Source organism: Parus major, chromosome 3 (assembly GCF_001522545.3).
Source record: "Parus major isolate Abel chromosome 3, Parus_major1.1, whole genome shotgun sequence".
NCBI lineage: Eukaryota > Metazoa > Chordata > Aves > Passeriformes > Paridae > Parus > Parus major.
In genome coordinates this window covers 45,934,424-45,946,705 of record NC_031770.1, presented here as the reverse complement: position 1 = coordinate 45,946,705, position 12,282 = coordinate 45,934,424, and the positions used below count along the sequence as shown (strand labels likewise).

General features: G+C 35.1%; 1 protein-coding gene across 1 annotated transcript in view; it reads right to left on the bottom strand.

Moving 5' to 3' along the window:
- FMN2 (formin 2) overlaps positions 1-12,282 on the bottom strand; it is a 154,099-nt gene that overhangs the window by 133,925 nt on the left and 7,892 nt on the right. Inside the window, exon 2 of the mRNA XM_033512685.1 lies at positions 2,892-3,058. Coding sequence (XP_033368576.1) covers positions 2,892-3,058 — 167 coding nt within the window. The remainder of the gene's footprint in view (positions 1-2,891; positions 3,059-12,282) is intronic.

The following is a 12,282-nucleotide window of genomic DNA, read 5'->3' as shown; positions in this document are numbered from 1 at the left end:
ATTTCAGCATTAGCCATGTTAAATTAAATTCACTAGAGGCCATCTAGAAAAGGGGATCAGAGTTAGAGAATAGGACTTTTAAATAATCTGTTTATATTCATCTCGAGCCATGAGCAATAGATCATAGAGTGAACAAAACTTACTGAATTGTTTTCATGAACTGTAACTTAACATCTTCAAAAAATAAAGTCTGTGGGACCACACTTAAGCAAGAAGAGAATCATGGATTTTATTTAATTTAAAACAAATAGTACTTTAAAGTTCAGAAATACGAGGTATAAATCACAAAAGGAGAAAAGGATTCAAGGATGGGTTTCAGTGGAAAAAGTGTTGGAAATTCTGCCAAAAGAAAAAAAAAATAATCTGAAAGAGTGACCCAAGAGACTTTACAAGCACCAGAGTAAGATGGAAATCAAAAGAGCCAAAGAAGTAACATTAAGAACCAGGCAAGCATCATGGCTTTATGAAGAAGGGAGAAGGCCAAAAGGTGGCAGGGACCAGGACAGGGCTAGAGGAGCTTTGCTGATGGCAGTTTCAGCTAAGTGAAGAGGATATCAGCCAAACTGCAGGCAATTCAAAATTGAACTGGGGGGGCTCTGATGAACTCAGATGAAGAATATGGGTTTGGCTCTGCTCCCAGTTTTGGAGTAAGGTCAAAGAAGATGTACCTCTTAATTCTAGATGGGTGAAATTAAGGAAGTAATACTAGTCCTTAATTAAGTCCTAATTCCTCTGTCTTTAAAATAAACTGTTAGATCAACATTAAAGTTTTGCTCTAATGAACTTAAAAAAATGCATAGAAACAAAGAAGATAAATGTTAATAGTAAAAAACCTCAAAGTACACACATGGAGAGAGATGCAAGAGAGGACATGACTCGCCAACCTTACATGTCCTTTTTAAAGCAATATTCAGCATCTCCATAATTTTTTGCAAGCTAATTTTTAATTATTTTGTTCCCTTACATAATAATTAGTATTTATTTCCTGTAAAATACTTTAAATTTACTCTAAGAAGAAAGGAGATGCATAATCTTCAAGTTTTCAGCCATTAGAATTTATACTGCAAGTTCTAAATATTTCTGTTTTGGAGAATGTGTAATGAATAAACCGATAGGTGTTCCTGTACTGTGGTCACCAGGCTGGAGTAGAAACATATTCCAAAACTCAGCATCAGCAGCTCTCAGCTCTGCACCATGTAGAATTCAATTATGGAGATCTGGTGTTCAAGACAGCTGTATGCTGCTGGTTATATAACAGGGCCATACACCACTTCTGACATTGTTTTACCAGGAGTGGGATCTATTTAGGGGATTTATACAGAAAAAAAGTCACAGAAGCTGTGACATTTCTGGCTTACTGATAGACCAAGTCAAATTAAGATCACTGCTAATTCAGCAACATCCTAAACTCCTGACCTTGACAGATGGTTGATGTGACACTAGGTTACTACTATGTGCCTTCTTTTGGATACATTAAACAAAATATAATTAAAGTACTGTTATTCAGAAAAAGCATAGTATATTAGTTAAAAAGAGCCTTTTCTGTTTCTTTGAAAACTTTGAATTTGACAAAAAAACTATAATGTAAGAGAAGCGTTTTAAAAATATGGTATTCAATAATCTGAAGGAGATCGCTGAATATATGGTAACAGCAGGAGAGTGGAAAATATTACTAGACTCTTTCAAACAGCCTGAAAAATAAGAAACTTTTCTAGTAACTTTCATGAGTGTATTAAACCACAAGCACTTTCAAATGCTGTGTGATTTTAAGTTGCCTGAGTAACCTCAGTATTATAGTTAAACTGCATTTTTCAATTAATTTCAAAAACCAGTTAAAAATGTTTCAAATCTTGCATCTTAAAAAAAAACAAACAGCAACACCAAAGCCAGAACATAAATGTATAATATTGCTAGAGGGACCATTGGATGACTTTGTAGATAAAACAGGCTATTTAGAAAAGCTTGTACAGGAATTCTCTGGAAGAAAAATTATTCTCTCAGTTTTCCCTTTACCAGTTCTGTTACACTATTCCTTAAGAAAGATGTGAAAGATTTAAAGAGTTAAGAATTACTCATGTTCTCTCATATCTATGCCAATACTTTTTTGTCTGTTTGTAACCAAACTTCAGCTTAATGTGTCAAATAGGGATGATCTTCACTACACCAGCAAGACATTAAGTCAATGATTTAATATTTGTATGCTGTTTTGAAGCTAATTAGTGAAGTGAAAATCCCTAATTATTTTTAGCTGCATAAATCAGTACAAAGTGCCATAGGTTACAAAAAGAAGACATCCTAATATTTAATTAATTACCCAAGAGAAAGGAGAAGTATGTGAGGTTACATCTACACTCAGGTTTGTAACAGTAGGCAAACGCCTGGCCAGATAGCCCACAGGTACAGATAACACTACAGCTGGAATGCCAGCATATTTGCATTGACCTCTGCACTATTTTGTACCCAAAGTATTTTCAGGGAAAAAACAAACAAACCAAACAAGCAACCTAGGATAGACACCCATTTTGCGTTCTGTAAAATTTTGTGACGTGCTCTTTTCTGTTATGCCTTTAATTTTTATTTTTTGGTGAGGCAGCTATTGATGGAAATCTTGGTAATACTTTGATTCAAAGAGGACAAAAATGAGAACTGCAAATGAAGAACAGACTCAGACTAAGATATAACTTAAAAAGTTAAGAAATTAAGTTCTTTGAAGAGAACATGTTAATGTGGATACAAAAGCATACATACCTGAGCACACAAAAATAGATGGTCACTCTCCTAAGGGCAATTTTCATTAAAATGACAAACTGAATTCTTTCAGGGGAATAAAACATCAGAAAATCATGTCCTGCTTGACAAAAGGGACAAAAGACAACTTTTTCTGTACTTACATCAAACGTGGGTGTGCTTTGCTTGGCACTCTGGTTACATGGCTCTCTGAAGCAGTCAGTGAATGGAAGCAAAAGACCCATTGCAATAATGCGAGAACACAGTTTTTCTGCTTCTTCTTGCGGTGCATTTTCCTGCTGGCTAAAGAGCTTTTCCAACAGAGTTCGTCCTGCCAAGATGATGAGAGATCAAGAAGAATTTGTAGCTATATGCAGGACACAAAAATTTAGGCATTGCAATTTGTATTGAAAATCTGAATTATTAGAAGTAAAAGCTATTAAATGAAAAATAGTTCTTAAGAAATGTATGTGATAGTAAGTCTTTAATATAAAATATTTATACATAATGATTTTAAGTGACCTGGAGCCTGATTAATTAGGACATTCAAGAAAACATATGTATATATTATATATGCTGGCTGCACTGTGAAAAAAGAACAAAACCCATGAATCGTTATTGTGGCGTCAATTTCCTATGCAATTTTTCCAAAGGGAGAATCAAGATATTAGCAAGAGATGGAACAAATTCTTCCAAGGATGTCATAAAAAGCTAGTATAGAGTTTGGCCTCTTGACTCCTTAAATGAGCATTTGTTTTTTAGAATCATCAAATTATTATAGTCTTTGAGAAATTTAGCTGCGTTTCTTTGGAGAAACTCTCAATAAAGGAATAGTAACAAAACCCCTCATAACTATTCTGTATGAAACTGTACTTTATATTGCTCCAGAGTGGTGGAGTGCTCCAAACTAAAACGCAGGGTCAGAAGCAGCAACTCAGAGAAGTAAAGCTTTTAAAGAACAGGAAGATACTGATTCCTCTTATAGGGCCAGATTTCACGATCAAAGTGTTTGCTTTTCTTATCCAACCAGAACATGAAAAGAAAGCATATACTATAAAATATATTAGAGGAGAAAATGTTAGTGGTTTGAAATATGACAATGCTTTGTGAGTTTTCCCAGAAATAGACTACAAAAATCAGTTACATACGCATGTTGCATTAAAATCTACATTGTAAGAACATTAAGTTGCTTAAGCTCTAAACAGTCAGATGTAAAAAGATGCCAGAGTTCCAGTTCACATGATATTGATAAAGAGATGAAATAGATATACTGAAAGAAGAAAGACAAATGGGGTAATAAAGTTAATTTCATGTTTGAGTATAAACTAGCTGAGAATACAGTTTGTACCGAAGTAAGTTTCTATAGCATCTTTTTTCCACTCCTTCATTCAAAGTCAAAGGTATTTTTGAAAAAACAAAAACCAACACTGTGTTAAGAAAGCAACAGAAAGTGTACTTTAGCATGGTAACAATGATATTGATAATTATTATTCTACTGGCTTTTACGTGAAAGATTTCTGATTGAACATTGACTTTATTCAAAATGTAAAATTTCCCAGGCTTTCTGAACATACTAAAAAGATTTTTCTTTTAAACATCTGGAAGCAATTTTTAAAAGATACAGTAAGTGACATTTGGCTAGGAGTTTCTGTATTATTTTAACTTCATGTGGCAATACATCCTAAAATAAACAATGCATTAAAATGTTGGAAGTTTTTTCTAAGATTTTCTTCTCCACATCTAGGAGATCTGATAATTATCTGATCATAATTCCAAGTTTGCTAGCCCTTTTTAGACAAAATACAATACATTCAAGGGAATAAAACAGGAGATAAGCTATGAGATAAACTTGTATGAGACAAATTTTGTTACATTTGCCAATTAGTTTGCCTCTGTCCCTTGGATACACCACCTGAAATGCAACGCCAACAAAACTGCTCATTCAACATATCCCTCTATCACAGTTCAGCTGTTAATTCTTCAAAATAATTTATTTGTTCAAGGCAGTCTTTCTTGTTGACCACAGAGGATCACTTTGCACGCCCCAAAAGAAAGAAATATGCAAGAAAATGACACATTTCTGCAGGCTATATTATATATTGAAACGTTATCCATAACCACAAAACGTCAGACTTGATAGATTTTGTTTTGCCTCCCCTCCACCCCGCACATTTTAACATTTAAATAATCTTGTCATGCTTAAAGAGTCTTCTCCTGCATATTCAGACCCAGAATAACCCCTTCCTTTAGCTTTGACCTAATTAGCAGGAACAATCTGTAAATTACAAAACAGGAAATGAAGCTTCAACCTCCCTTTAATCCACTTATTCATTTGCTAATTTTTATAGCATCTGTCTTGCTCAAATTCAAATACATTGTTCAGAATCTTAATTACTATTCAGTTGGAGTTTAATTTTTATAGTAGTTTTTAACAAGTTTCTAATAATACTTTGGTATTCAAACAACATAAAATAAGTATATGTGCAAAAAATGTCATCCATGAATTTAATTAATGCAGATTATGGTAAGAGAAGTGATATAATTTTGTCCATGACAGCATGAAGTAGTCTTGGAATAAATAGGATAGTAAAAATTATTTAATTATCTCAGCAAGTACCTTCTAATCTAGAAGAATCAATAATTTGATTTAAATCGATCTCAGGCTAAATTTCAGTCAACTACAAGAGTTTGAGCTACAATTTTGCACTGTTTGTTTATAAACAAAAGGCAGCAGCAACAGCTTTTGGCCTCAGACACCTTAATCACCTCATATTCATAACTTACATGAGGTAATGCCTTCAGGAGGTGAAGACGTTTGCAAATAATCTGGAAAAATTAAATGACTAATAATTTCATAATTATTAGATGATTGGCTGATTTCTGCTTCAGGTGTGAGTGGAGTGGCAGAGACTTTCTCTTGACTGCCTTTACCTGCCATGAGAACAGTAGAAACTAAAACTGAAGTCTCTGAGATATCTTTTTTTCCTCTAAGAGGTTAAATTACCACTATTTGTGTTTAAAACATTTCTTCCTAGAAATTCCAGGTCATGAAGTTCCTGAACCCCATTCTTACCTCTCCCCTAATTATTTTGGCAAGGGATGGGGAGAATACTAAATTTTGAATTCGGCAAGAACTTCAGCTTTAGATCAAGACAGTATTCTGAGGATCCTGCCAAAAATCTTTAGCAAGTATGATGACTATAAACTCAGAAGATATTTTTTTAGGAGCTTAGAATTACTTATTAAACCACACAAAGGGATAAAAAGACTTTTGTTTTTTCTTCTCTTACAAAGGATTGCACAATTAATCAACTACAAGAATGACAACATGAGATTAAGTTTGGAAGTCTCAGATTCTGGCCTTCTGGGGATATTTTGTTATAATTTTGCTACTGTGACTCAGCCAGAATCTTCTGGCTCAGCTTCCAAGTTCCTTGTTCTCCACCTCTATATGATCTGCCTCTTTCTCCCTTTCCCATGAAGATGAAGCACTACTGATATTGTCTCCACTACTATGACACAACAGGTTCTCATCCAATCCCTATGACCAAGAATAGAACACCACTGTTCATGAAAGCCATCTCTGTAAAAAATGTAATCTATTCACTACTGAATGAAAATTTACCTGTCCCAGTATGGTTTCCATTCATACTGTCTCCTTGTATAAAGAAGGTGGGTAAAAAAGAGCGTTCAGTATTGTCCACAAGCAAATCCTGACTCAAAGAATTCACCTTATAGATCTTTGATATGCTCAGAAGACAAGCCTTGCAAAGGCTACAAGGTGAGCAAGAAAATCTTTATAAATCAGCAGTATCATGAAAATGTTGTTAGCTTTGAATTTTCTTAATTACTGAGGGGAGGAAGAGACACGAATGGAAGTAAGAATTGGAAGAAGATTAGAGTAGTCATAGTCGTACTGAAAAAACATATAATTCACTGAGGCACTGAGCTACAGCAGAGCTTGCAATAATGCTTCCCTGAGGATCTTACTGTTATAACCTCACATTTATCTTTAGAGATGTGTCTTCCATCCTCCTTGTGCCGGATTTGCAAAAGCCCAGGAGCACAGCTGGCAGTGAGTACCAGTTGAGACTAATGATCAAAATGAGTTTTACTCCAAAAGCTCCCCCTTCTGCCACTTTCAGTGATTGTCTCTCCAAAAGACCGGAGCACTACACCACACTTTCACCATGAACACAGCAGTTGCATCAGCACATCTTAAGCTGCACACACTGGGAACAGATTTTCCATTTTTATTCTTCCTAACACAGAGTGAACAGCTTCAGTATAACACCAGTTCTGAGCAGCCTATTCAGTCACCTCAAGAGTTAATTTATGCACATATTGTTCACATCTTCAAAAGCTGAAATCTGCTTGCTTCCTTTTCCCCCAGTTTACTCCTTTTTTTGTCCATTTTAGTAAGATCAGAAATGCTCCCATAGCAAACTGATTTCATAAGCTTTGAAGCCAAATGTACCACAGACCTCACTCTACTTCTGGGAGACAGTACAGAAAATAAAGGAAAAGGAGGAAGAAATAGACAAAATGGTGAATTTCTGTTTACAACATTTTTAGTCTTGCAAAATGCAAAAAGACAATTGTAGTCATCTTACAGCTTCTTATTTAGAAAGGATTTCAATTATGAACATAGTTTCGTAAACAAAAAATAACAACAAAAATACCCCCCAAGCCAATAAACAGAGAGTTGCATTCAAAAGTTAGGAAATGCTGTACTTCATCTATTTGCTGTTTCATATTAGTCTAAATCCTTCCTTTGTTTCAATTCTTTTTTGATCTCCCTTTCTACTTACATTGCCAGCAAGGTGGCAGCTAACTCAGGCCTCAGTCTTCTGGCAGAGCACCTGAACAGTGCAGCACCAAACGTGCCCCAGAATGCCAGAGGAGGACAAACATGTCAGAGAGACAAAAATATGGCAAAGATGTTCAAAGATTTTCAGCTGAGATAGCAATTGCAACTGCATGTAGGTTCTTAAATAATTTTCAGTACATATTCACGCATTCATTGTATTTGTTCAAACTATACAGCAAAAGCTTAATGAATAATTTTTCAGGGCAAATCAATCACACTCCATTTTCACCCTTTTGCTGCTCAATGTACTTTACCAGGTCTCAAATATATCAAACACACCAACATTTTACATATAAAATTATTAACTCAATGATAAAAAAGTATTAAAGTTCTTTAATGTTTTCCTATATTTCACAATCTTTTCAAATTTCCAGTTTACAGCTAACCTGAATACTCAGCCTAAATACAATGTGCAGCTTGTGACTACTGAGAAAGAAGAGGTTTTCCAAGATGCACATGTAACCTGGGGAATGAAACAGGAATTGGTATTCTAGCCAACTTTTCTTTAAATAATAAGCCCAAGTACTGCATAAGTGCATATTAAATATGCATTTGCAGTATAAAAAGAAGCAATTTCGTTTTGTCTGTTGTTTCACTGAAGACTGACCTGGGAGATTATGCCCAATATTTCAGGATTAGAAACTTCATTTATTGTTCTTTTTCACTGCAGAGTTTCTAATCCTTTTCTGATTTAGATTGGTAAACTGTTCTGGATTTCTCATCCTGTGAGGTTGCTTTAGCTGTTTTTTGGGATTTTAGTTTTGTTTTTTGGCTTTTTTTAAGGGATTGAATTTTTATTGACAGATACTTTCCTAAAATCATGTGACAGATTTCTCACAGTCTGGTTACATAAAACATGGAAAACCTAGCAAGCAACAGGCCTCCACACAATATAGTTTCATAACAAAAGAAAAAAAATGAAAGCCTTCTGCTTCGAAAAAACAAAAATAAAATAAAATTTAAAGTCTATAATTTCCAGGCAACATAAACCTTAAATATAACAAAACTGGTCAAGGTCTAGGGTTAGGGCAAATATTGCCATAATACTGTCAAATGTATTTCCTTTTGTTCTTATTATCAGTGTAATAGCTGATCTCTGCCTTCACTGGTTGTATAAAAGCCTATGTTTCTAAGAGGGGAAGAAAACCCCACAGATGTTATATATTGATATCTTTTATATATATATATATATATATATATATATATACACTGCATATTATCATATTATACATAAAATATTATTTTTTTCATATTTATAGTCTATATTTTTAGCATTTAGAACGTTAATAAAGTCAGGGATGTGTGGAAATACCAAAGAAGATTGTCCTTCCTTCTCTGATGTTCTGCCTCCAGATTTCCTGGCTATGTTCACAGGGATGGCATAAACTAAACCCACACATCATCTCAAATTCAGAAGTCAAAGTAGAAAGCCTGTCTAAGCCTGAGAATTAAGCAGAAGACATATCAACACTAGCTTCCTCATTCCCACAGTTTTCAATGTCTGCCTACACACAGTTCAATGTAATTTTAAAGTCAGAAATATCTATTTATCAAATTACAGTGAATAATGTATTGATTGAATACATTCATAGACTATTCAAAAAACTAGAATAAAACTATCAATTATTAATTTTACATTTGTCAGTCCTATACTTGATTGTCACAGTAAACACTATGCTTTACTTTTGCCAAGTTTTCTGAATTTCTTGGCATCTCAATCTCCTTTTACAATGTCTTATCTTTCATGGTGCACTTGGTAATTGTTATAAATTTTCCATGTAACTCTTCACTAGCTCTAAGAATAGGACCAGAGTACATCAATCCCTGTGAAACTCAAGCAGGTATTTTTTCCTTTATTTTAGCCTTACAATCATCACTAAGAATTTAAACACATTCTGGGTTGTGCTAGACGGCTTTAATAAGCGTATAACTGAGATTTCAACTCAGCTAAGAATGAGCAATGCACTACACAGAAAAACAAAGAGCATCACAAAATGCTACCAGCTCCAAGTGCTTGAGACATCCCAAAGGGAGCTAAGGAGCACATGTGCATGCTCCCCTTTGGAAACAAGGGTATTAGCTGCTGCTAGAAGAGAATCCTGCCACTGTCCCCAGGGCCACCAAAGGGCAAGCAGGGCAAAAGTAGCACCTCATTCAAATGGCCCTGAAATTCTTCCCGAAATGCCCTGATGGAAAAGGCAGAGGTCTGACAAAATTTGAGAAAAGAATTCTCCAAAATTAAAGGTGAAAGAGAGAGATCACTGAATTAAGGAAGTAAAAATTTACCCCAGAAGGAATGCTACAAACCATTTTCAAACAAACACATCTCCCTCTTGATCTGTAGTTTTCCTTGACTGAACCAAGCAGCTGTATTTTAGAACAACCTGTTCATTTGTGCTGACTATGAGACATGACAACGCCACCAATTTCAGCATATAACCCATATAATCTTAAATTATAAGATTATTTAACATACACCATATTTCTACAAATCATGCCAGAAAGCATATGAAAATCTAATTAATGCAGACCTTCATCCTGATGAATGAAATCCTAAGGTCCGCTCAGTTCCTAATTTTGAAATTTGTATCATAATACAGGAAGGCAGAAGTAGAGTGACAATTTTACTTGGTAGTGAAAATATCAAGTCCTACAAGTGCAACGGTCAGGGCAAAGGTCAGGACACAGATCTACACTTGTGTTAATTATGTAATAAACTTCCTGCAGCCTGACAGGATCCATCAATCACAACACTGGGGGGAGCAGGACAAAATGATGCTGTTCCTCCAGTGGCAGTGAAGTAACATGCCAGAGTCCCTTATCTAAAACCACCAGGACTTTTCTTCTTTGAATAAATGATTTGCAGTGTTACCATTACGTAAGGAAATGCAGATGAATGCCTTCTTACCACTCTTGTGCTGTCTGGAAAGCAGCTGTAAATAAAATGTTATCAATGTATCAAATGCTATTGATCTTTGCTAAAACCATGCTGCATATTGTTGTTTTTCTTTACTCTTTGGTCATATACCCAATACTAAATTATATCTTATCATTTCCTCCTTCAAGATTTATTCCAAGGACTTGCTTGCTGCTGCAGTCAAAAAATGATGAAAATTGGCCTGATTATTTGCAATAACAATATTTTACTTTTTATAAAAAGCAGTTATTATAATTTTGCCATCATCAGAGCTCCAAAATGTATTAAAATATTTGTGATAGGCTGTGACAGTGCTTTCAGCATTCTTTCAGATTAGCAAGTCTGTGAAGCACTCTGGCTCCCTAACTTGAACATAAGCTCCTTGAAATTTTGCTTTCATGGTGACTAAGATTTTACACCTTTCCCCCACTGTGAATTTTTTCTTACATGTGACATATGTATGACAGGATAAGCTGAGACAGAATATTAAACTATTCTTTCATCCCTACCTTTTTCTAGATGTCAATTATACATGTCATTTAGTGACATCTACATGTGACATATATAGGAAAAGATAAGAATACCTCTTTCAGAAGCTTTCATATAAGAACTTTCAGGAGCTGAAGATGTTAAAATTATTTTTAAATGCCAGACAATTCCTCAGTTATGTTACAGCCGTGGCACAGAGTACAAAATACCTTTCTAAAAATATCAACAAGATGCCCCCCCCCCCACCCCCAACATTAAATTACTTATGTCCTTACACCTTGATTTCTGTTCAGTTTCTAATGCAGTATTATTGCAGCTTACAGAGGTACATTTATGAAGCTTCTTTATTATACCAATTTTTTATGAAGGATAACCTATATGTGTCTGTCTACCAAATCCTTTAGGGACCATATGTATCTTTGGCAAATTTCATATTGTGTTTTCCAGGTACTTAGCTTCCTCTCAGCAAGTATTTAATTCTGTCCTCTTTACCCTTTTAGTTTCTGTGGTGATTTGTGATGTGAAAGCAGCAGTCTGTGCCAGGTTCTCACCGACTGCTGGAAAGCCACAATTCTTTCTGTCTAGCTCTTTTAAAGTATGAAGCTCCTCTGATGTCTTTTTGGGCATCTATTCCTAACAGCATCTTTCGTCAGTCCAACCTGATACATACTGTTCCTTACAACCCAATTTTGCAAAACTTTATTCCCGATGGTTCAACATTTTATTCCACTTTCAATACGGCCTGGCCTATCTCTACCTTAGAAGTAAATTCAAGTGTGTGGTCAAGCAGCCAAAAGTCACAAGACACAACTGAACTCACGCAAACTAGGTGGTCTTTAAAGAGCAACACAAACAACACATTTCCTTCAACCTATTCATTAGCTCCCAGGCATGCCTCACCTTTCTTGCCCCTCCAGGAGCTGTGTTCACAAGGCCTGCTAATCTCCAACTTTAATAACTGCTTTTCCATATTTATCAAGATGTATAAAAAACTTTTCTTTGTATCCATAACAAACAACAGTTAGATGAAGAAAGGGGAAAAGCAGAGAGTTAGAACTACATCCCACAAAAACTAAAACTAGACATGCACATCTATGTATTTGTGGCGATATGCTCTTCTAGACTTTGTTTGAAGAAATCCAGCTCCCTTGCTATAACTGGACCTTTAAGTTCTTTCACTGATGTAAGCAAATATTGCCCTCAACAATTTCTCAGCATAAATTATTTCTTGACTCTTTGCATGACAAAATAGCACTTGAATACGCAACCTCTTTAATAA